General features: G+C 44.3%; 1 protein-coding gene across 1 annotated transcript in view; it reads left to right on the forward strand.

Moving 5' to 3' along the window:
• The window catches only part of LPP (LIM domain containing preferred translocation partner in lipoma), a 243,942-nt gene that overhangs the window by 66,798 nt on the left and 150,225 nt on the right, over positions 1 to 26,919 (forward strand). The window contains exon 4 of the mRNA XM_075571029.1: positions 19,076 to 19,286. Within this exon, the coding sequence (XP_075427144.1) occupies positions 19,085 to 19,286 (202 nt within the window). The 5' untranslated portion in view covers positions 19,076 to 19,084. The remainder of the gene's footprint in view (positions 1 to 19,075; positions 19,287 to 26,919) is intronic.

Raw genomic sequence — 26,919 nt, forward strand, 5'->3', positions numbered from 1 at the left:
CCAATATATAAAATAATTAGCATAATTGCATTATTCAAGGGATTCAGACGTATTGTAACTGAGTGACAAAATCGAAACGTGGTAACAAAATAATGGTGATTTGAAGCATAAAATATGCCGCGCAGCAGAAGTATTTTTGTGGAACCCCAGATGACCGCCATGGAACACAGGGTAAAAAAATACTCTGCTAAGGAACCCATTGCATTGTCCTCTCCTACTCCGGGTTGGAAGGCTGTGGAGCGCCTCCTGCTGGTACACATGTGCATCTGCTACATATGAGTAGAGGTTCTGTTCATAGCACTCGCCCGCAAGGTCGCCCCCGCAAGGTCAGCAGGGCAATATTGGGAGGTGTATTTGGGTGCCCATAGACAGATTGCGCTCCCTCACCCTTGCCCTTAGATAACCATAAATGGCTGTGGTGTACAGGTAAGGGGCACATGCTCTGGTGTAAAATTGTGTACGTAGTGATCAGTCGGACAGATGCACGAAGCACACAACACACTATGTTAGAAAGCACTTACACTTTTTACACTTGCTGTTTATTATTTTATCATCTTTTTTCTTTCACTTTTTTTTCCCCATTACCCCGCGCCCCTCCCCCCCCCCCCTTCTCCGAGTCGAATCATTTTCACTTCACGATCGTTGTTTGTAGTTTTACAATTTGTTTTCTTGAAAAATTACACGCTCAATGTTTTGGACATCATGCTGTGTTTAGGCAGTTGCTTGGCGACCGTGTACCACCGACTGGTGAACACGCGGCTGGCGGCGTGCGCGTGGGTACAATGTCCAGGGCGTCTCGGATGAGCAGCGTCTCTAGGAGTCGCTTATACACCATTGCGCTACTTGTGAGTAGTGTGCAGCAGGCCGCGGATAGCGCTGGATGAGAAGCGTTGTCGGCTGCGCGGCCAGAGTTACACTTTCTTTATAAAGCAGCTGTATGCTGAACAATATGCCCAAATAAATCATTCCTTTCTGAGCCTGCGCTGGGAGCGGCCGCCCTTCCCTTGCATGGACTAGTGGATGGTGGCACCTTGTATTTATAGAGGGGTTGTTTCTTTTAATCTTTGCCTACTCTCAAATCGCATGGATACTTCATATAATGTTTCCCAAACCTGTCCCCGGGGGGGGATGCCACAGCCGTGCATTGTATCTGTGACAATCGACCAACTGCACATTCCCGTTCATTGCGCAAATTACACAGGACTTTTCTTGTTAGTTCATTGTTTATTGTCTGTGCTGGCTGCGGTTTCCTGGGAAGTGGGCTGAGAAAGCACTAGGATATAATAACCGTGTGTAGATATAGAAATGTTGCCAAGTGGGATGGAGAGAGAAGGGAGCTGTGTGCTGCTTGTGTGGCCTGTGCTGCATTCGATTGTCCGGACTTTATACGCACTATCCATGATCCTCGCGGTGCAGATCGGATTAATAAGTGGACGCCAGCGACTTGTTAACTAGATCAGGCTGTTTTACAGGTTCACAAACTGAGAAACAGGCAAACGTTCTTGACTCAAATATAGCACTTGTATAGTATTTTTATTAATCACTTAACTCCCGCCCCCCCATAAAGCAGAGGGGTTTAACCTGTGGTCCGTGCAGCAGGTTCGGGGAAAGACATATCCAATACTGTACATTTTTAGAACTGTTTAAAACGGACCAGGAGATATTTTTAAAATGAGTACTCCGTCCGATATTGAATTCTGCAAACCACTATTCACACCCACGAATGATCCAGGGGTTCGTAGGTTCAAAAAGGTTAAGAACCACTGGAGGCTGCATCATCATCAACACACTTTTTGTGTTCGTATAAATAGCTGTTTGTAGCTTTATAACCCGCTTGTATAGACACAAACCGTGGCCTCATTTGCCGAAAGCTGTGACCCTTCCACCGGGTGCAATTTCCATTCACTTTATGGCTGAGCTGGCAAAACGAGAGTTAAACCCCCTCCCCCCCCCCACACGCTTTGTATCCAGGAGGAAGCATTTTTTCAGAAAGTGATTCTTGTAACAAAACAAAAATAAAAATCCCAGAAGAAAGTTTGCGAGGCGCCCGAGCGCAGAGAGATGGCGGAAGCGTTCTCGGCGAGAGCGCCTGATCATACTGAAACCGGAGGTGCGGAGTTTGGACGGGCTGCTGAGAAGAGACGACACTTTTGTTTCATGGTTTACAGAAGTGATGCCGTGTCTGTGCAGTGTGTGTCACCACAAACCTGCCCAGTCGCTGGGGCTGCCCCTTCGCACCCTGCGTTACTGTCTCGCTTTGTGCTCTCCGCTTCAAGTGCCATAAAAAAAACCCAGTATCCCTGCGCTTAACAGCATGAGAGGTTAATGTCTTCAGCCACGCTGACCAACGGGGCTGCACGAGGAACTGAAGCTCTAATGAACCCAGTTTTAAAAGTGAAATCCACATTTTGAAACCATTATTTGTATTAAAATCTCCTTTTCTGTAGCTTTTATCTTCAATGCCGTGGGCTCTTGTGTGGATATTGCCTCTTTCTGTTTGTTGTGCTGCCTTGCATGAAGTAATGTGTATGTCGGGCTCTTCCACTGGTGGATGCGGTATATTTAATGTACTGTATAGCCCTGTTCACCTAATGTTCCTATGCACTAGTACCCATGTATCTGTCATCATAACTCTGTGCCCGGGACATACGTGAGAACGAGAGGTAACTCTCACTGTATTATTACTTCCTGGTAACACCTTGTATAAAATAATAAAGTTGAATTTTTCAGACTGAAACGCACTTGTAAGTTAAGGTCATGTAAATCTAACTGGTACAGATGTTATAAACACTTGCAAAATGTTAAAATATACTGTTTTTTAAGCCTTTAAAAATATCTAAAATAACATTACATTACGCTGGTGGCCCTCGCAGTCCGTTTTCTGATAGGGGCCCGTGGAGAACTAGTTGAAGAGTCACGGTGTAGAATATACCCCCACACTCGCTGCACAGCTCTTAATGGTCTGTCCTGCCATGGCTTTGGCAGTATTAACATGCGTGTGTCATATCCTGCATTAAGCACGGCAGGCTCGATCACAAATATACTACATCATTCATTTATTGATCGGAAACTGAATGTTCTTTCAGGTTGACTGGTTTCCGGTTTGAACTTTAAGTCTTACAATGCAAAGTTTCTTTACCGGAAGATATGTTAATAGAATAGGCACAGATACATATGTAGTTCATATACTGGGCATGGATAGATCTGTAGTTAATATAATAGGCACGGATAGATATATAGGCACGAATAGATATATAGGCACGGATAGATATATAGGCACGGATAGATATATAGGCACGGATAGATATATAGGCACGGATAGATATTTAGGCACGGATAGATATTTAGGCACGGATAGATATATAGGCACGGATAGATATATAGGCACGGATAGATATATAGGCACGGATAGATATATAGGCACGGATAGATATATAGGCACGGATAGATATATAGGCACGGATAGATATTTAGGCACGGATAGATATTTAGGCACGGATAGATATTTAGGCACGGATAGATATATAGGCACGGATAGATATATAGGCACGGATAGATATATAGGCACGGATAGATATATAGGCACGGATAGATATATAGGCACGGATAGATATATAGGCACGGATAGATATATAGGCACGGATAGATATGTACCGTATTTGAGAAATAACTTTGTTTACAATCACTTTTCCCCATGAGACAAACGGTGCTTTTGTTTTCATTTAAAAGTAACTCTTGCAGAGATGGAAGCTGTGACTTGGATGTGACTGTGTTTGTCCGTGTTTCCTCTCTACATCCATTTCTTTCCTATGTTTTCTTGCTATAGAGTTTGAGTATTTGATATGTACAGACCCTCAGGAAACATGTAAAATATCTGAAATTATTGCAATTTTAGGAGAGGGGAGTCCTCCCAACATGATATGCTGTATGCAGAAATCACTGTATTCAATCACGCATGATCACCCTTGCTGACACGTGTGGCAGTACAGAGGTTAATTCATGCATTAGTTTTTTTGCACATGCACCTGACTGTTGCAGGTAATGTTCACGTAGCTTACAAACCAGGGCGGACGTTGCTGGTGGTCTGTGCACTCTACACCTGGGGAAGCCAACTCAAGTCCTCGAGCACAGGTGGCTCAATCTAAGACTGGGCCACTGACTGAGCCACCAGTGCTGAAGCAGGGATATCCTGAAAACCTGGCCTGTTGGTAGCTCTTGGGGACTGGGGTTGGCCACTCCTGCTATATATATATACACCGTTTGTTCTTTGGCTAGCTGAATTATTCATGTATTCCTGTTTTATCTGAATCCTAGTTGTGGGTTACAAAGTATTGTCTTTGTTCACAGGTGTGTGCGACTTCACCGCCCCGTAACGACAGTTCACAAAACGCGCTTTCTTTATCCAGATACGCAGGTAAGATTTGAACGCCAGGGTTTTGAATAATAGGTCTCGTATAGTGCTAACAGTGTACATGGCGAATAAGTATTCCAATGGCATACAGCGTCCCTGTCTGGCAGAGCTTGCAATCGTAGTTTGGTGCCCGAGGTACAGGATTTAAAGTGACTTGCACAAGAAGCTAAGAGTGGGGTTTAAACCCGAGGTTAAAATGTATTAAAGGAAGTGTTTGTACAAGAGAGCTACTCCTCCCGCTCGGATACAAAGTATACATTATATACAGCGAGATTTTCTATGCTTTATAAGGTATTGCAGGAGGTCACTGCTGGGAAATACACCTCTTCACTGCTGGAATCAGCTGCGTATCTGGCCACCCCTGTTTTGCAATGTGTAGTGAGGTCACTATAAGTTGCAAACGCTCAGCGTGCACCCCCGCTTATCACCTTATTGGTTGTTTTGCAATTACAGTACTTAATTTTTTTTTACCTCCCATAACTTTTTTAAAATGTCATCCAGTGTATGAACAGGCCTGGTAATGCCATACAGTATTTGCAGGCCTGGCACACTGCCCCACTGGTAATGCCATATAGTATCTGCAGGCCTGGCACACTGCCCCCTGGTAATGCCATACAGTATCTGCAGGCCTGGCACACTGCCCCCTGGTAATGTTTTCTGCTCTTGAAAGGACCTGTGTTTCCCAGCTGTGTTTATTGACCTGGCATCCTCTAACTCTTCTCTCCCCCTTTGAAGATGTGTCCGGTTGGAACCAATTCACTTGTACTTCCATTAAACTTTCATGACGCGATGTAGTCATATCCTCTGAGTAATGCATGAGGTGTGGATTCGTCTTAATGATTCTGCATCCAGGCTTCATGTTTCTAGAAAGCCGACCAGTTTCCGATGGCTGAAGCCCAGCACCTTCCTAGACATTTCTTGATCACACCTAGACAAATCTAGCGGTGTACAAGCTTTGGAACCTCACCGGGTTCTTCAGCTGTTGATGACACCTGGTAGCTTCTCCCGGTTTATCCGTGGCTCACACATGCACAGAACCAAACACCCACAGCTTGTGGGGTCTATAATTGAAAGGCCGCAACGCCAGAAACTGAAAGTAAACTAGTCTTTAACTCGTACAGAGCAGAATGTATTTGCTGTTTGCCCCGTGTGGCAGACCCCACCAGCAGTAAAGGGTTAGAGCAGCGACCTTACTGACCTTATTCCACCTCTCCAAACCCCGCCATGTTTCTCCATAAACGTGTTCCACTGAAACGGCAAAGCTTCTGTAAGCCGATCACGCTGTTGTTGCTTTGCATTGTTACTTAAAGCAGCGTGGCGTTTAGAGACACGGCCTTTTCCTTCCACAGAAATTAAGCACGCTGCGATGGAAACTGATACTGAAAACGGTGACATTGTTAAACGCAGCTCCAATGTGGTTATTGCTATTGTGGGCAAAAGGGCAATAGGAACAAGCAGCAGAGATCAACTTCAAAGCAATTGTTCCACTGCGTAGTGTGTGACAGGATTTACAGCAGGCCTGTAAAATGCATTCATTTGTTTTATTATGTTTAATAAATTCCGCACACTGCAATACATGCTGCTTCCATTAGGTTGTAGTTCAGTGGTTTTAAACCGGTTTTTTTTGTGTTAAGGAACCATATAATTTAAAATTCTGCGGAACCCCAACGCTCTCTAATAGCGTATCTGAGATCAGATGCATTGTAAGGAACCCCAACCTTCTCTAATAGCGTGTAACATTAGATGCATTGTAAGGAACCCCAACCCTCTCTAATAGCGCGCCTGAGATCAGATGCATTGTAAGGAACCCCAACCCTTTCTAATAGCGTGTCTGAGATCAGATGCATTGTAAGGAACCCCAACCCTCTCTAATAGCGCGCCTGATATCAGATGCATTGTAAGGAACCCCAACCCTCTCTAATAGCGCGCCTGATATCAGATGCATTGTAAGGAACCCAAACCCTCTCAATGATTTTTCAAAATGTTATTTTTTTGTGACTGTCCCTTTACATTTTTAAATATTACCGGTGATTTTCCGGATGCGTTACACTGACTGAAAGAGACCAGCAAAAATGTGTGTGTTCTGAAACTTGCGGTACTGATTGGATACTTACAATATCATCTCCTTTTTGTTCTTCATTCCCTAAAAAGGTGTTATTGACTGAACACCATGTTCCAGCCATGAATCACTGACCGCTGTCTTTTCACCAGTTAGTGCTTTGCACAGCAGACGCCCATTAAATGTTCTATTCATCTTGTCTGTACACTTTGACGACACTGCATGTAAGAGTTCGCAGGCACAGGCGCTGACTGGCTTTCACGTGCTGCGCTGACTGGCTTTCACGTGCTGCTTTTAGCAATCCACCTCGCTCCTGCTTTTCAACATTATCACTGGAAAGAGTCTGAGGCAGGACTGTGACTTTATGAAATCTCCAGGGCCACTTCATATTCACTGGAGTTAAGCCATTTAGCACTTTCCCTACATGCCTAACCGTTATTTGTTTAATAGTTTTGCAAACGGTGGCCCTAAAGTGCATTGCTTAAAAGCACAATACTACACTGCACGCTGGTTTTATTCAGATAGAAGGAATGCAGCAGCCGTTCCAAGGCTGTGGGGATTAGGAAATTCACAATTGAATTAGGTTTGCAAAAAGATCAGTTCCTTGGAACACCGATACATTGTCATTAGGATACAAAAGCATTGTTTTGGGTTACTAAATCGGCACTTTCCTCCGGATATAGGTAAATAGAAAAAGCTGACATTAAAATGAACCCAGCCTTGCCATTATTATACTGGGGGCATGTTGCATTCAGTCCATGATCTTGATGATCTCTGATGTGGTATGAATTGTGCATTCCCTAATAATGTACGTCTGTGTCCCAGAAATACCGTGCGTGGGTTGGGTTTTGCTGCATGAAACAGTCTCTCTTAACATGATGTGACAGTTTGCGATCATTAGTTATGGATCACTTCCAGGGGACCTCTCTCCCAGTGACACTTACCTGCCAGGTAACAATGGCTTCTGCATACCTTGCAAGTAACATATGGCCGTGTGTATAGCGGTACCATCTAAACCCAGGGGTGAGCAAACTTTTTATGCCGAGCCCCCCTTTTCATCCATGAAATTTCTCGGGGGCTCCCCTGCCGGATGAAATCAAAATCACATGGGGGGGAGGGGCAAACCTTTATTAAACTGTATATAGTTTCATTAACTTGTTTTGCTCAATGTGTGATCCAGATAAAAAGGTGTAAATTACCTGGTCTCCCGTGACAGGCTATATACCGTATAGAATCTATACGGTATATAGGCTGCGATTATACAGAAACGTGCACAGATGGCTGTCAGCAGGGATATCCTGAAAAACTGACCTGTTGGTAGCCCTTGGGGACTGATGTTGCCTTCCCCTGTGCTGGTCATGGTGTGGTGGGTGTTGGTGCTGCCCCATGCTGGTATCCGGCTTCCATGCAAGCCTCGGTAGCTTACGCTTTTGCTACATGTATCACTTGTTCCTGACCTAACCCATCTGTAGTCATGTGACCGCACTCCAGCCCCCTTCTGCACACTGTGCGCACTCACGTATATGGTGGGGTCCCATTGAACTTGTAGTGAAGTTGCCGAACTGTGACCCATGTGCACTTTTTAATGTTATTTTCGTAGTTGGTTGCCCTCTTTGGCAGTAAAGGGGTTAAGATCTGATAGTTTTGCTGATTTTGACCCAAAAGCCAACCTCTGCCAAGCACAAAAATCCATACTGCTCCTTTTAGGGACCCTTCCGTCTAAGCCTTCAATATTTTTTGTGTGTTTAATTTAGAGATGCTTGTTTACTCATCCCTGATCACTGCGACGTTGCAATAGCTGCATCATCTTTGTTATTTTAGTCCCTACCATAAGCCATCCTTATTATATATCCCACAAACATTTCTCCTTGTACTTCTGCACTGTCATTAAACATGCATTATAAACCAACAATGATAAGCAGCGTTGCATGGCTGTCGCCGCACTGGTTATAGGTTATCTGGTATATGATGCCATGTGGGACTGTACCTATAAAGGGCTCTTTGTAAAACAATGATACTGTAACACTGGCAGCACCATTATTTCACGTGCATGCGTCCCTTCTTTGTATTTTGTCCATTTTTTTTAAATAGCCCACAGTATCCATGGCGACTGGACCTTTCACACAGTATTTCTCTGACTCGTTGTGAAATGCTGACAATTAAATATACAGTACTCTTTAAAGAGATCAATCTTTGTTGTCATGCCAACCAGCTTATATTTAGAAATGTAACAAGTACATGGAGTTCAATTGCTCTTGTACTGAAACATGAATCTGCAGCTAAAATTGATTTTTTTTACATTTTTTTTTATTGAAGATTTAAAGCACTTTTTTTTAGAATGTTTTCTGTTGTACAAGGATATTTTGTAGGTGGACTTCAGGTTCCTGCTTGGGGTCTGCTCAGAAAGGTTCTGGTTTTGTGTGCGGGGCGAGTTCTTTTAGCCGTACTCCCCTGTGTAACTTTCCACAGTAGAATTGGGCATCCGCTGGCCATGAAAATGCTTAGTAAGATTTGGCAGGGGGCTCTGGCGCTTTTGGTGACTTGCATTGGGATGAGGGAATTTCCGTTGGGAAAAGCAGTGAAATGCTACTTGTTCCGTAAAATTGAGGGAGTCTTTTAAAGTGCTTAAAAGTTTGGGTGCGTGAAAATGGAGATAAAACAGAGATGGCCAACTCCAGTCAAGGGCCACCAACAGGTCAGGTTTTCAGGATATCCCCGCTTCAGCACAGGTGGCTCAATCAATTATGGGATATCCATAAAATGTTACCAGCCCTCGAGGACTGGAGTTGGCCACTCCGGGGAGAGAACCTACATGCTAAAGTATTGATCAGCGTGTAATAAATACGGGAGACGGTTTCTTTCGCGCGGTAATGGGCACTCGAAGGCATTTTGTATTCCTAATTATAATTTGGGGCAGTTGTTTTTCTGCCCCCTTTTTGGAGGTAAAAATCACAATCTTGATTTTTTTTTTTTGTTTGATTTCAAAATCACTAACATGACTTGTTGGTATGTGCAATGACGTCCTTGTTTTATAAATGTAGCTATTGAAGTTTAATGGTAACAATCAGACCTGTAATCTAGAAATAGCCCCGCACATGTACATATAGCGTAAGGGGTTGCAGGTGCGTCCCGCTGCCGAGTGAGCAACAGATTGAAAGATTAAACTGGCAAGGTAATAAAAACCTTCTTTGTCATCATTAGAAATAGGGCCCGTTGTCACTGGCCTCTTCCCCTTCTGTGCTCCTGTTCGTGTGGGACCGTGGGGTTAGTTTAGTGCTAATGGTTACGTTGGTTATCTGTGCAAATCGTGTGTGCTGTTTGTAACAAACGCATCTGTTTTCTTACCAGGCCGTGTGCGGTTTGATCAAGCGCAGCATAGACGTCTGCCGTCATAATCCGGAAGCGGGGGCCCTCCTCCGAGGTAAGGAAGCGACTCCAGTTATTATTTGTGCCTTGTAATAAAGTGTGTTTAGCAAATAGCCCTGTGTTCCGTATGGCTGAAGAGCTCCATTGTCGGTAATGCGAGTATCCAGCCCGTAAGAAGCAGGGGCCATTCCAACTCCTGTGTGTAATTCGCCAGCTGATTCCAACATCACAACATTGGGTCATAACCTGATGAATTACAGTTACCAGCTTGTGCACCTGCTGCTTGATTATTCCTGTGTTGAATATGGAGTACTTCCTGCAGCATTAAAGCAGCTTTAACAGGTAAAGGTGTCAGAACATACATTTTTGGAGGGCTCTGGACCAAAAACTATTTAATTTTAATGGAAAAGTACTAACTTTAGTTGGAGAATAAAACCAATGTTGCGAATACGCCAATTCCCAGTAAGTGAGAGTCAGAAGTGCAATGTTAATTGACAGGCCTGTGTTGGAGCACCATATCCGTGAACTGGTTTAACAAAAGGTTCTGCGTTCTAGACATTTGACATTGTAATGGCAGAATGAGCATGTGAAAATCACAAACTGTTACATTGAACCACAACTCTGCCGGTTCAATCATGTTCTAGATTTTTATATAGCGGTTTTACAGCCATAGAATTCTCTAAACAGCCTTAGAGAACCCATCTATGAAACTACCAGTTTTCTAGTCAATGGGCTGCTAGTCTAATTCTGGCCCATTGCATCAGATACAGGGCATCCCTAAAAAACAAGACTAGATGTTCAGCGGGGTTATAAAATAGTTTGGCAACGTCCGTCCGTTCTGGAGAAATCTTACTCCGGCAGCTGTGTGTGGCTTTCAAATGCAAAATGTGCACAGAAAATAGACAATTAGCCGCTAACTCTGCTAACCGCGCTAACTCTGCTAACCGCGCTAACTCTGCTAACCGCGCTAACTCTGCTAACCGCGCTAACTCTGCTAACCGCGCTAACACTGGCTGATCACTGTCCCTCACCGGTCCTGGGCTGCCTGTGGATTTTACCATATTTAGCTATACAAAGTGATGTTTTTGGTGTTATTTTGGCGTCCGATTTTCTAACATTTCTTGTAGAGAGATCTGTTTGTTCCCTTCCTGTTTCTGGCTGATGAGCTGTGTCGCAAAATGCTTTCTGAAACTGTCAAAAAAAGCGTGAAGTGCTCAGTAGCCGCTCTAACGATTGATTTAACCCAATATAGATCAGTGATCGCTAGGGAAGCACATGTCTCACAACCCTGTTAATTGCACCCAGCAAAGGAAATGGTAGTGTGTGCCTGTTTATTAGAAATATGCCATTGTGCCGTTGGCATACAGCACAAATACACTGGGCACCCCTGCTCTAGTGTTTGCTATATTCCCGGCCTGAAAGGGCGCACTGGCATGTATTGCTTTGGAGTTGAGGTTACATATAGGTATATATTTAATCATACCTATGTCTACTTTCATTCTAAAGATTAAGAACCTTATTGAAATGCAATTCTAAATATACTTTCACTGTAAATAACGTGCTTATTGTCTCTCTGCCCCCCCCCCCTCTCCCTCTGTCCCCCCCTCTGCCTCTGTCCCCCCCTCTGCCTCTGTCCCCCCCTCTGCCTCTGCCCCCCCTCTGCCTCTGCCCCCCCTCTGCCTCTGCCCCCCCTCTGCCTCTGCCCCCCCTCTGCCTCTGTCCCCCCTCTGCCTCTGTCCCCCCTCTGTCTCTGTCCCCCCCCTCCTCTGCCCCCCCCTCTGCCTCTGCCCCCCCCTCTGCCCCTCCCCCCCCCTCTGCCCCTCCCCCCCCCTCTTGCAGTGTACGGAGGATTAGAAGTTACTTTAGTAATACTTTTTGTAAGACTAGTTGGTATACTCCTCTGCTCCTGATGTAGAGAGACCTCTGCTCCTATTCAATGCCAAGGCTGCAACTGCAGTTATCTTTATCTGTGTATAAAAGGGTCCAACGGAGAAGTCTGCCTCTAGTTTAATAGACACACAGATACCCAGCAAGATCTCTGGTTTAATAGTCCTGTAGATTGGGCTACAATGGTTGTGAAGTCCTAGCCCTAAAAACTGAGCACTGTAATTTACACCTAAAGTCTTTTCTTAAAGTGTTCATGAAAGCTTCTCTCTGCTTATTCTTACCAGCTTACATGAATGCAGCCAGGTTGTTGATGTGTCAAAACAAATTTCTCAACAGGAACACATTTTAGTACCAAATATGCTCAAGATATGAGTATACTGTGAAAAAGTGACTCACGACCCACTGAGGAAGCAGTGATGGCATCTGCTGAAGCTGTTACCTTTTTGACAGAGCCCAGATTATTAAATGCCAAAATAGAACGTGAGATGTGCTCTACTCCTGTTCCCTTTTGTGAAGATCCAACAGGGAACTGAAGCCGTTCTGGATTAGAGGAAGAACATGAAGTTAGGCAGAGTTTCTAACTGAGGGCAGTGACTCCAGTAACACGGATCACTTCCAGTGTGCAGAGCAGGTGACATTTTGAGGGGTTGTAGGAAGTTCATGTTAACCTAGTGCCAGGTTTGTGTGATAATGGCCCAGTACTAACAATAAGGCACCTTCTGGCCAGTACAAATGATCGGACCATTTCCTATCGCAAGGCTTAGCACAATATAGTAAACATGGGCCTCTATTCAGTAAAGTAATGTGTAGATTTATAATCGGACTGTTGAACGTATTTGATTAATGAGGACAAGCAATGAATGTTAGAATATCGGTCTATAATTTTGGAGCGGCGGGAGCCCCCGCAGCATTGGCGACACCCCCTGGCGTACCCAAGGTGCTTTCTGGTGAAGTTACAGCTGGTATTACTTACTGTTTTTTTTTTTTTTTATGGGATTTAAATGGCCATCCAGTAGGACGCCGCTGTCGAGGACGTTACTTCCTTTTGGCCTGTGATTTGGCTGCCATTTTGTTTCCCCTGTAGAGATATTTAAACCCAGTATCTTCACCAGCAAGTATCTCTGGGGTCAGGGGGTCCCCACACCTGAAACTGGTGCTGTTCGGCTCCGGAAGTTCCCCTGGTTTCTATCCTGGGGAAAAAATAAAAAATAAGAAAAGCGTATAGGGGGATTATGGGGGGATTGCTGCTTTAAAGTAAAAGGGATTTGACCTTTTACAAACCATTATCGCTGTCCCCAGGGGCTTGGTCACACTAAATATCCGTGTAAGGCTTGCCACCAACCGTGTGGTAATCTGACGCAAATTGTGTAATTGATCATGTTCATGATAGAATTTGTGGTTATGTGAGTGAGAGAATTTGCTTCCCAAACGTTTCCTGCACGACGCTGTCAGCCGTTCCATATGCAGTGCGCAGTCAGCCGTTCCATATACAGTGCGCGGTCAGCCGTTCCATATGCAGTGCGCGGTCAGCCGTTCCATATGCAGTGCGCGGTCAGCCGTTCCATATGCAGTGCGCGGTAAGCCGTTCCATATGCAGTGCGCGGTCAGCCGTTCCATATGCAGTGCGCGGTCAGCCGTTCCATATGCAGTGCGCGGTCAGCCGTTCCATATGCAGTGCGCGGTCAGCCGTTCCATATGCAGTGCGCGGTCAGCCGTTCCATATGCAGTGCGCGGTCAGCCGTTCCATATGCAGTGCGCGGTCAGCCGTTCCATATGGAGTGCGCGGTCAGCCGTTCCATATGCAGTGCGTGGCCAGCCGTCACATATACAGTGCTCGCTCGGTGCTTTCGGTAGATCCTCGCTCGGTGCTTTCGGTAGATCCTCGCTCGGTGCTTTCGGTAGATCCTCGCTCGGTGCTTTCGGTAGATCCTCGCTCAGTGCTTTCGGTAGATCCTCGCTCGGTGCTTTCGGTAGATCCTCGCTCGGTGCTTTCGGGTGATCCCTGCTCGGTGCTTTCGGTAGATCCTCGCTCGGTGCGTTCGGGAGATCCCCGCTCGGTGCGTTCGGGAGATCCCCGCTCGGTGCGTTCGGGAGATCCCCGCTCGGTGCGTTCGGGAGATCCCCGCTCGGTGCGTTCGGGAGATCCCCGCTCGGTGCGTTCGGGAGATCCCCGCTCGGTGCGTTCGGGAGATCCCCGCTCGGTGCGTTCGGGAGATCCCTGCTCGGTGCGTTCGGGAGATCCCCGCTCGGTGCGTTCGGGAGATCCTCGCTCTGAAGCAGAGCGCATGCATCGTGTGTGTGTTTCTGCAAAAAGCAGAGAAGACCAAATCCGCTTAATAACATGGGCAGAAAATGAAATCCTTTTTATGAACACAACTTGTATGTAGTAAGGTTCTAGATGTACTAGTCCTTTGAGATAAATGATTGTCATAAGGAAACTGATACTTGACCTCAAAAGGCAGAAGATTTTTCCCAGATGTTAAATCACTTGCTGTTGAAGAGTAAGATTAGCAATGTTCCTTTGCATTTGACCATTACAACTTTTACTCCTTCATCAATCTTCAGAACTGGAGTGTTGGTGAAATACAAAGTAACACTAGTCATTGACCTTCCTGTAAGAAAATAATATAAAAGTAAGTGATAGGCTGCCAAAGTCACAAATGTTGCAGCGTTTTTCTTGGCAATGATTTCACTGGACAGATTATCCGATGTTGCTGTAAAAAGCCTCCGTTGTAAAGGGAAATGGGCAAGTTTATGACTGTTAGTCTTTTGGTAGCTCAGCAACCTGGAATTGCAAGTATTTCACCAAATTGCAGCGCTCTGCACCTGATGTTCCAGTTTAGTATAACAGGTCTGCGTGTAGTATACGGGATGTGGGGGGAGCTGTTCTCTTGTGGCAGAGCTGTTCTCTTGTGGCAGAGCTGTTCTCTTGTGGCAGAGCTGCAGATACACTTATACTTTTCACCAACAATAAAACTGATTTCCAAGAAACCGGAATCGCTAAATTCATGCATTGCAGCTACAGCGACTACTGCGCACGTTCACGTCTGTTTTCATTCTAAAACTTTGTCCTGATTTTGTTGCCTGAACTCGATTTTCGGTTTTGGATATGTAAAAACTCTCAATTGGCAGGAAAAATGTTTTAGATTTTTTTTGGATTTTTTTTTTCTGTTTGCAAACACAGCCCAGGTTTACCCATATTATATAGAAACAGAAAAAATCCCAAAAACACAAAGTGAATGCAAGGGTGAGCGTTTCTCGGGCTTTCACTCCTATTTCACAGACTTCATATCAGTATTCTGGATTGTGGGTCAGACATCCGAACAAACGCTAAATTGATGGAGTTCGGATTTCGATCCCGCAAACCTGCGAGTATTTGCTGCATTAAATGCGAAAAATATAATTTAAGAGATCTCGTCTTATTCGCTCCAACGCTGATGATGTTTGTACGATCTGATGCATTGGTCAGGAGATGCCAGAATATTTAAATATTAAGTGTCTGGAAGCGTAAAATTACGTTTTACCCGGAGCTCATTGCAGTCTAAAGGTAACCATGGTAACCTCAGAAGCTAAAGCATGTTCTTTTAATACCAGAAAGAGGTGTGTGTGTGTGTGTGTGTGTGTGTGTGTGTGTGTGTGTGTGTGTGTGTGTGTGTGTGTGTGTGTGTGTGTGTGTGTGTGTGTGTGTGTGTGTGTGTGTGTGTGTGTGTGTGATTTTTTTTTTTTTTTTTTTTTTTAAAGGCTTGCTTGAGGCAAGATCCGAACATTATTAGTTACCTTTACATACACTTCTATAGGGGATTGCTGCCTTAACGCACAGCGGAAGGTTCCCTTCCAAGATTGTCTTGTTTTTCCCACATGTGCTCATCCCATCTTCTTTCTCCTATTGATTTAATTTGCAGGGTCCTCATCCGTTGCTACTTGTTGGCCAAGATAGACTTCTTGTTCTATTCCATTTATTTAGATCTTTGTAGAGCTGACACATTTGTTGAGCATCACTTTGGTCTTGCCGCGATCCGTATGGAGGCCCACGCTCTTGCTTGCTTTGGCAAGCTCTTGCTGAAGGTTTTCTAATCTTTTGTGGCAAAAATTTAATCTGTAAATTGAAGGTTGCTCAAGTTTTCACCATTGATATGGATTTCCCTTCAGATTGCAAGGTCTTGAACAGTTAAATTGTTGCTCAGAACAACTTTGGTGACATTGTGTGCCCTTGTCGCACACCCTTCCTGATCCAGCACTAGCTAACCAAATAACTCCAGACACCCGAAAAGTGTTATTGTGGGTGAGGGTTTCTGCTTCAGAGGCCGTCCATGGAGCAATATCCTGAGTTACCAAAAGGACAGGACATATGTTTTATCATTACATGCTAACATTAATTTAAATTATTTGTGTTGTGTACAGACCTCAGCAATGGCATTTCTAAGCACGTACATCATGACCATAGTCTGAGAAAATATATATATATATATTTGACAAATAGAAAAACATGTTTTCACCTCCAAGGTTCCAAAGAAGACTCTTACATTGCATATGCGTGTGACCGAGAGATTATCCGGAATCTGTTGACGTCGGCATAATGCATCTGGTCATTACTGAGAGGGGGTTATTAATCATTCTATATTCTATTAATAAAGTTGGGATAAAATAAGTCTCCCCTCACAGACGTCCGGTTGTAAAACTTGTCCTTTGCTGGGGAAAAGTAATGGGTGACTGTCCAAGACCGGCCCTTATAGGCCTGTCAATGCCTGGATCCTTTCCCAGAACGAGCACAGAATGGATGTAAAGATTCAGGTCTGAAATCCAGACATTAGATTCCTCTTGGGGCTGCATTTGACGTGTGTGAATCTTGTATCCGCTCCCCATTGTGAGAAACCTGGGCCGTGTTCATGTGAGACTGTATAGCTTTTAAATTTTATACCATTTTTATATTATAAACGGTCCTAAAATTACTTTCAGCTCTAATGGAACCTTTTTTGAGTGCCTTTGATTTTCTGACACTTTTACCAACCTCTCTATTGCAAATGTGTGATTTTGTTCATTTTTCTGGGAACACGGGGGATTGAGGACTCCTTGGGTTTCATTGAATCCTAGTGCTGGCAGGCGAGGGCGTAAGAAACAAACTGGGCAGCCACTTTGTGGTTCATTTGTAACATTGTGAATTTTTTTTTAACACATGCCCTCGTTTACATGACAATAACCCATTGCGCCAACATTGTAAATAGATTACATTATGGTTTAGAAGGTTTATACATTTTAATTAAATAATAAACTGTAACAGACTAGTGACAGATGTTACTCCCATTCGCCGACGGTGAACGGTGTCACATCAGATCAGTCTAGAACACAGTTGTTCGGTCTCTCCGCCGTATAGATGGGGCGTGGGCAAGTGCGGGCTGGACGTGGGCAAGTGCGGGCTGGACGTGGGCAAGTGCGGGCTGGGCGTGGGCAAGTGCGGGCTGGGCGTGGGCAAGTGCGGGCTGGGCGTGGATGAAAATGCAGTATAGAAATGGGTGTCAGGAACCTTTTATAAAAGATGTTTGTTGAACAGCCGTCCAAAAACTGTTCTTGTTGATAAACACATTACAATGCACGTGGCAAAGAGCTCGGAGTCGTGGGTAGGGTCTGGTTCTAGCCGGAGGTGCATAAGCTTAGTTACCTGTTCCGTCATGTGTGTTATTATTATAATAATAATAGTTCTTGTATTGCGCTGCTAGTTTTACGTAGCACTTTACAGAGACATTTTGCAGGCACAGTCCCTGCCCCGTGGAGCTTACAATATGTTTTTGGTGCCTGAGGCACAGGGAGATAGTGACTTACCCAAGGACACACTGATCCGCTCATGCTCTCTTTGGGACTAACCAGTCACAGTGCAGTACTTTGTCTTCCAGATGTCACGTCCCCCCGCCCCCCCTCCCCCTTGCGGATGTGACAGCCTCCCCAACGTGTGTGACATCGCAATGGCAAAGTGCATGTTTTGCAAGAGCGATGGAAGCGTGTGGCGTCACACGCGCAGCTGGTATAATCCCTGCCTTAGTTAGAATTTACAGCTGCAGGTGGCTTCACTTATGGACACTGATTATCGCACATGGATTGCGGTCTGTAACATCCCAGGTACCAAACCTGGAATTAGTTGGTTTTATTTAAAGTATTCAACAATTTTATTGAAATATCTTCTCATTTGAAAAACATATCACTGGGACTCAAACACCTGGGTCTCTCTTATGGAAAGGAATTTTTATTGCCTAGTAACATTGCACGTGGTACGACGTTTGTCGAGCAGACGGACTGTGCAAGGAGTGAGAAGTTGTTCCCTTTCTATATATCTGAAATGCAAATAAATCTGCAAAGTTTTATGTAGGAGAAATACATTTTCCCACTGTATTTATAATAACTTTTCTCTCAAAAGAATAAGTGGAGGGTGAAACCTCATACCTGTAAGATCAGAAGCTCTGTGCAACTGCCAGCAACAAGCTAAAATTAACCATTTCCATTGACGCAGCGAATTCTTTTTTGGATCAGAACATTACAAGCATTGCGGGTCTCTTGTTTGAATCTGTAACACTTTTTTTTTTTAAATTTGTGGATTTCAGATGAGGTGAAGCAGAATAATTTTATCTCTCCCTTTCCCCATTATCTTATCAACTATTCTGCATAAAATTATTATTGATTTTATTTTATTTTTAACTCGCCTAAATCTTTTGGATGAAATCTGCTGCTGGTTTTCCTCTGGAATGGTCATGCTTGCGGATAATTTGGCACCGTACCTGATTTTAGTTTCTTTTTAAATAATACATGTACATAAATATTTACATACGTGACCCAACACCTTGAAAACGAAACCAAAATACCTCCACCACATGTAGTCAAACACCGAAACAGCCGCCATTCGGGAAAAACGAACACTCTGGAGAGTAAGCATAATATTTAATAATGTTTACGAACATGCATGTAACGCAGAAGTAGATGCGACCCAATAATATTGTCCGACTTTGTGTTCTAAGGTTCAAAGCGAGCGCGCACACAAAAATGCCATTGAGTTGAATGACCGTTACTGCGATTGGCTGCATCATATCTGATTAAATCGGGCCCCTTAGCCTGTGTGCTCAGACAGCATGGTCAGGCGACTACATAGCATGTTAAATAATCACCTCTGTATCGGAATAAATGGGGACACATGACCATTTTCCTGATGTATTGCAGGTGATAGGTGTAATTTGCAGTACGTTTGTGCCATTATGGTTTCAGTTGAGATGAATCTAAATTGAATGGGCAACAAGGATTGTTTGGTTTCTCTTGATAAATTTTAGACCCAATTTGAAACATAATTAATAAGATATCATACGTTTTTATAGAGCTGAATCATGTCTCATCCATCATGGCTCCCGCCAAAGAACTCTGGAGAGAGCATGGGGCATGTGACTGCCAGAATGGAGACGACCCAAGGTTTCGGGACACCCAGCATCTCCGTGTCAACTCAGCAGGCTCCTAAAAAGTTTGCCCCGGTTGTTGCTCCGAAGCCCAAGTACAATCCGTACAGGCCAGAACAGTCCGAGGGAGGCGAAGGTATGTACTGCTGGGAATGGGAGTTTGCAAGGAAATGTGTTCACTTAACCCTTTCCCTGTGCACAGAACCTCAAACACATGTGTAAATGTATAGATACATGTGTGGCTTTTCCCCATGCTGTTGGGATAGAAATGCACAGCTGTCTGTGGCTTCACCTGTGATTGTTACGAATTGCAGCCTGTGCATTCTAAGTACTAAAACTCGAAGTACGTGTCCTAAATGTTTTATTTTGAAGAAAGTACAATTTTACTACTGGGATAAGATTACCTGGGTCTCCTTTATTGAAGTTTTTAAAAACATTTGGCGTTAATATTTAAGTTGTTACACATGTAAGACCTTTTATGCGGAGCCGGCAGGATGCATAAAGAGGGAAATTATTTTGCTTTTGTTTGCAATGCAGTGCAATTTTACAGGTGCTCAGGTGGGGTGAGATGTTTGGGCCTCTCCTCCTGTGCCCGAACCCAAGCCGAGACCCTGGCCTGGGAAGAAATACCGGAATATCGTCCCTTATTATTCTGGGGGGCGGGGGGAGGAGACGCGGGACGGATAGGATGTACACATGCACGTATCATACCAGGGAAATCCTACTCGTGCACATTTACCTCTAAACGACTTTGCTAAACGTCTTAATGAAACGTGTACTCTCATTATTACTTTGTTTTCCTAACGTGTTTGTCGAATGGTAGAAGTGCTGCTCATTTTAAGGGCATTCTAGCAGTGAAGGAGTTAAATCTTGTTTTTCATTTAGCAAAGGTGGGGAGGGGTTTATAAATTGTAAAATAAATAAAATAATTTATAAATGATACATTATAATTAAATTCAAAATGAAATAATTTATAAATTATACCATATCATACAGGAATCGAACATATATATTTACTGCTGCATGCGCGCCTGGCGGGGCGTGCACAGAAAAGCCGCTGCCTGTCGGGAAGTGATCGGATGCGCGGGGGTGGGGCCATGATGGGGGATATCTGCCCTTCCATTGGCTGCCCGCCGACCACGTGGTCGCGGCACGGTAACACAAGATTCTTGTCTTCCATGCCAGCGTACCAGTCATCGCAATTTGCGCGCCTACACATTGCCACTGGGGCCTGCCCCATAGAGAGCTGTGCTGTAGTGTGGGGCGTGCACGCCATAGCAGCCACTGAGGACCTGGCCTAAGACTGTGCACTGATCATAAAGAGTGGAGGACTTCTCCATTAAATTGTATGAGGACACTGCATAATCCAGCAGAAGAACCTGAAGAAACCACCAATGATGTATCCCGTGTCCTTTAGGAAGTATTGACAGAAGCAATCAAATCGACGAAGAATGGAAGGCTCCCGGGGGAGATGGAATTAAAACCGGAATCTTGGAAGAAGCTGGGGAAGAAGTAGAGAAAATCCTCGCAAAACTGTTAACATGCTTCTTGAAAAGCAGAAAAATTCAAGAACGAGAGAGGAGACAAAACTATAGACCTCAACTTTCCAATTACTTTGCCCAGCCTAGATAGCAAGAGGGATTTTGCAGTGGATACAACATAATGTACCACATCCAAACTGTACGAGGAGTAGTTTGCCGACGTAATGAATACGATCTACCATTCATTTTAATAACCAAAGTTGGACAGAGTTAGTGCTCTACTATATTCCAAACGCGATTAAAAGACCAAGACAACCACCAAAAATAAGATGGGAGAATTAAATTAGAGAATTTGTGGAAGCAACATTTAGAAAATAGGCTTACAGCGGCTGTGTCTCAAACATCATCGGGGAGGCTATCGAAGCAGTGGAACAACAAAGGGTAAAGATAATATAAATATTAATTAAATCATTAGAAGAGACTCCAGTTGGGTATTATTTAATTCAAGTTTATACAATGCCTTATAAATAGGAATAAAAAAAACACTTTCATGTTTTATATTCCACACCCAAAACCATAACCAATAGCAAATAGCAAAGCCCTTTTTTCCATGTTTATAGTCTTTTGCATTATTTATTTTGTGTCGACCTATAAAAAAAAAAAGACTACAAAATTATTCAGAACCGGGGGGCCCGCAGACATGACGGACCACTGCTCAGCTCTCCTGGTTCAGATAAAATAAATCCTGGTGGAATTACTCAAAACGAAGTGGATCCCAAGATCTGGTCCACAGAGCGGAATCGTTACAAAGAACCATTCTGTTTTGATCCCAATACGGCTGCAAGTCCGGGAGTCGTCGCAAAGCGGCATATCCGATGTGGCGGTAACAGTGATTGATTAGAATGCCAACGCTAGATCTGGCCCGTTATCCTGCGCTGCTACGCTTTGATGGCACCTGACCTAAGTTAGCTGAGCGGGACGCTGGGAGTTTAGCTCTTTGGGTGTGTGTGTGTGTGTGTTTGTGTGTCTATAACTATATATGGTATGTATATAAATAATATATGTACAGCAAGTAAAAATGGTCAAACCCACTTACCCAGGGGATGTTGGTGTTTAGGGGGGCTGTTTCACTCTAATCAGAAACGCTATATTTTTACCCTAAATAAAAGCCTCATTTAAGAGACTGACGCACACAGTGCAAATCCAACAATAACCTTTAAGAACATGTTTTTGTGCTTTTTGCCTACTGCTCCACTCATTTGCTCGATATCAATTTGCTAGTCTTTCATGTGAACTACATTCCTTTCCTCACTGCTCGTTCATATATTGTGCTTCTTGTATCCAGTGCTAAAAAGTACGTCATTCCTCTATCCCTTGGGATGCGCTGGCATACACGGACAGAATAAAGAGAACGGTGTGTTCTGAAACAGACAAGATCACAGAAAAATGCAACCCCAAGAAAACAACACTCCAATCACCGCATTTTAGGACCGGAGCTAGTAGAACTCGTATTTTAGTAGCAGAGTTTTGGTCCAACATGGAAGGACTCATTAAAGATATACGTGATGAGCAGTAGACTTGTGGCTTAGTGCTGTATACATTGATCGGGTGGCCAGATGTTTGAGATTACTCCATGAAAGCAGCAATATGACTTTCCAACTGTTTGTATTTTTTTATTATTTGTGTATGTTAAGCATGTGGGAATGTATAATGCTACATTCTTACCCAAGGCCTCAATTATACCAAAAACGGCAGAGCTGCAAAGCGATCCGGTGACGCCGGGCCCATGAAAAACAAATGAAACAAAACCATGAAGAGTGCACATACCAAGCGCGACGTAAGCGGCGCTACATGCTGCCGAGCGTTGGTCTTTCGGAGATTTGAGATTTTGTTTTCACACTATGGCCGCATCACGTGATTTGCACGACCAATCACAGCGCATCTTCAACAAACCAGGAAGTGAAGTACTGCGTCTCCCGGCAGTAGCGCTACAAATTGCTTCTGCGTGTGCACTTGTAGCGCGGCTACGAGGACTCCCCGGATCGCTCTGCAGTTTTTGGTGTAATTGAGGCCTAAGGCTTAGATAAATGTATATACCCCATTATGTTATACATGTATGTTTTCCTCACACCTCACTTAAATGACGTCATGTATGTGTATATATCAGTATAATGCTACATTCTTACCTAAGCTGGCAACCGTTCAGTGTCCTGTTATAAGTCTGTCAAAATCGTGATTGTGCAACTAAGGCCATAGTGCGAGCGCGACGGAGCGCATGGTGTCGTGCGCGCCTGCTGCAGAGGCGATTCGTGGCCTGTGGGGGTGTGGGGGGTGCATTGGCTGAAGCACTCGCATGACCCAGCCATCACGCAACAAAAGCAAATAATTTTGCCAGCCCGGGAATCGCGCGCGTTCGCCCTTCATCGTGCGCTCTATGGCCTGCCTCAGAGGTACGGCCTTTTTGTTCGCGTCGCGCGGACTATGGACGCGGCCTAAGTTAATGGCTGTATTCAGTCAGTGTATTGCTACAGCTACAATGTATTCTTATATTTGTAAGGTAACTATCTATTGTTACAGTTTGCAGCTCAAACTGCTGGGAACATTTCCAACAAATTATCACAAACAGGAAAGTGTTGCAAATATCTTGCACTGCTTGGGAGGTGGGTTAAAACCTGCTATAGAAAGCAAAGGATGCTTTAAAACTCATTACAAATGCCATTAGGAGTGAAATAAAAAAAAGTCACATATTGAATACTGCAGAACTGATTGTGTTGTGTTTTTTTTTTTAAACATAAGATTTCACATGTTTTGCTGTTAAATGTATTTTGTAATACTTCTAATCGCGTCTGTTCTTTAGACATGAACCAAAAATAAAATAAAAATGGTCACACAACCACAATTTTTAAAATGACTGACAACAAAGATAACGTGTGTTACAGCGACATGCTAATTACACGGGACTTCCAGCAGTGAAGCCATCTTTCTCAATCCTGGGGGCACTCAAAATATGGATTTGTTTTCCCCACAACAGGAGGAAGTGAGTTGGGTTACGGATTTAATTTGAAGCCCTAGGTCTACGTGTTATCTGTCCTATTCCTCTTAATACTTTAAACACAATACCCATTCTTGTGTAACTGTGTGTAGTATTGTGTACCAAAAACACTGCGACAAAATAGGCCATGAGTTAAAAAAAAAGCGACTTTATTTAATTTTATTTTATAATCGTATTGCTTCAATTATTACCTACACGGTCAGAAAATGAAATGACAAAGGCAAGATGCATTTATTAGTCAAATGATTTCTAGTGAGTTCACTAATGAAAGTTTTCTGGATGCTGTGATTATATAATGGGCATCAAATGCATCCGTTTCCTGCGGCAGTGGCTGTAAAAGGGCCCGTGGGTACAGGCGCGGAAGCATCATTTATCCAACACATTCGCAAATTAGAAATCGTTTTTTTGCCTTTTCAGGTCACGGGAGGGGGGGGGGGGTATTTTCAGGTCACGGGAGGGGGGGGTATTTTCAGGTCACGGCAGGAGGGGGTATTTTCAGGTCACGGCAGGGGGGGGGTATTTTAAGGTCACGGCGGGGGGGGTATTTTCAGGTCACGGCAGGGGGGGTATTTTCAGGTCACGGCAGGGGGAGTATTTTCAGGTCACGGCAGGGGGGGTATTTTCAGGTCACGGGAGGGGGGGGGTATTTTCAGGTCACGGGCGATTTGTATAACTTCTCAAAACTTCTACTAAAGAATCCTCATTGGTCACCAAAGTGATTAAAAACATGAGCACAAACCGCATCTGCAGCATCCGCCCAGACTAATGCTAAGGCCCCGCTCCCTCAGTCAGCGCCGGCGCATCCGCCCAGACTAATGCTAAGGCCCCGCTCCCTCAGTCAGCGCCGGCGCATCCGCCCAGACTAATGCTATCCTTTTAGGCTGCGTACTGCAGTCCCCGTTATTCAGTCTAAAAGGGATGTATTTAAAAATAAATAAAAAAGGGGGGGGGGGGGGTTCCGTTCACAGCAGCGTTCCAGTCCTGTTTTCTTACCCCAGCTTGTGTGCACCTTCCGAACCACATACTAAAGCAGGGATTAGTGCAGTCCCCAAGGGCCACCAACAGGTCAGGTTTTCAGGATATCCCTGCTTCACCACAAGTGGCTGTCAGACTGAGCTACTGATTGAGCCACCTGTGCTGTAGCAGGGATATCCTGAGAACCTGACCTGTTGGTGGCCCTTGAGGACTGGAGTTGCCCACCCCAGACTTAGCGCATGTTTTGTTGTATTTTACCGTCTGACAGATACTTGAAAAACTTTTGAAAGGAGCTTCAATTATTGAAATATTAAGCTGTTACATGGTTAAGTGCTTTCACTTTCTCGTAATCCCTTATTCCGGTATCTGTTGCTAATTGTAACTGTACCTTCCTTAACCATTATAAAAACGGAGCATTGAGTTCTTCGCAGAGATGTCTTGATTGTTTTCCATTATTTTGTCTCATTCCTACTCTGTTTCCATCTCTTGTTTTGTAAATGAGGTTTCAAAGAACTCCAGACTCTTCCCCCAGACTTGCAAAGGTTTCTCTGCTAACTCACTGCACTGTGCCTGTCCTCTTTAACCCTATGCTGCTGGAACGATGTTGCTTTTACACTTTTAGATCCTGCTCTGTAAGGATTAGTCATCCACTTTGATGTTATCCCGGCACATACAATAGATATTTTCTGGGAGGTAAAAATGCAACATTCAAATTGCAGCGTTACCTTTTGAGAAGCTGCAGATACGCGGGGGATCTGCAAGGGGTCAGAAAATACAGGGCTACTATTCTTTGTTTAATCATTGCTTGTTTATCACAAACTTCTGGAGCTGAAAAGATCTGCTTGAAGTCAGACTTGGTGCTAAAGTCTGATCTGCTTTTAAGCTGCAGACCCACGTGTTTTTTTTTTGTTTTTTTTAATCCGTTTTGTACTGAGAAAATACTAATAGCATTTTTTTTAAACAATGCTGAATGACATTTTTAATGTATTATAATGTAACAAGCATTTTTTGTTTCTATAGCAACCATTTACAAAGTCACATCCCCTTCCTTTTCTGAAACAGGCTCTGCCTCATCCCTTTTTTGAGCCCTGCCCACTCTCTAGCAGTGCCCCAATTGTACCTAGTGACTGCCTGGTCACATGATCTTCCCCACAGAACTTTGCATCTTTGGTCCTCTTCTGCTGCCATTTAGTGAAGCCCCAAGCCGAATGTTCGCGGATCAATCACAGGAGAACACCATTCACCTCAAACAAACCTGTCCCCTTAAAATGATCAGATCTTCAGTAGCTGTATTATAGGGGTGGTTCTGTTGAACCCGTTGGACACCAGAACGATTACTTCTTCTGATATGACATAGCAGCCACTTTACACCCTGACACGAAGCCCTTCCCGCCTGACGGACAGAATCACTATAGAAATATTAGCTGGAACAGCAGGAAGCCCGATGTTGGGCGCTTGGTTTCCCCGTAGCTGATCCTCCTGCAGAGTAGGGCCAGTTACCTGAAGATAAAACACAGAGGGTCCCAAATGTGATGCACGGCTACATCAGATTAAAGATCGATAGTGTTAATACCGCCATCATTTAAGAGGACTGACAATGTTATATCGGACATGTCGGGAAGATGCCCTCTGCCATGTGCACGATCACGGTAACCCGCTCATAAAAGGAATAGAAGTAATCGCAGGTCTCTCAGCACCGGCCCCCAGGGGGGAAAGAAACAATTCCCACAGCCGTCTAAACGGAAGTACAAGATCGCGTTTTCAGAAAGTGGCCAACTTGCTGCCCTGGGGCAAAAAATAGGCAAAATGCCACAACTCTGTGCAAGGCAAAAGCCGCGGTGACCTGTAGGGGATCCATACTTCTGTATCGGACCTCCCGCTGTTACGCTGTCCTGCCCGGTAGTGCCGCGGTTTGATTCCTGCGGCTTTCCTCTAAAGCTGGGATAGTAAGTCTGGCTACATCTGTGTGCGACGGTTTCTTGGGGAACCAAGCCTTTGTCGAGCATAGTAACCGTTCAGTGCTGATGGGCTAAAGGTGCAAGCACTTCACTGCACAGACTGACGTTGCAAGGAAAGAGAAAGCATTGTTACTTGTAACAATAGCTCTGCACTTTTTATTGCCTACTTTATAATTTTAATAGCTAGGCAAACGTAGGCGGAGAAGCTTCTAGCAACACTGGCAATATAACAATAGAAGACATGCTCGTAGGTAACTGGCATTGCAGCAGCAATCCGCAAGTTGCTGTGATGAAGGCTTTTAT

Source organism: Ascaphus truei, chromosome 14 (assembly GCF_040206685.1).
Source record: "Ascaphus truei isolate aAscTru1 chromosome 14, aAscTru1.hap1, whole genome shotgun sequence".
NCBI classification, from domain to species: Eukaryota; Metazoa; Chordata; class Amphibia; order Anura; family Ascaphidae; genus Ascaphus; species Ascaphus truei.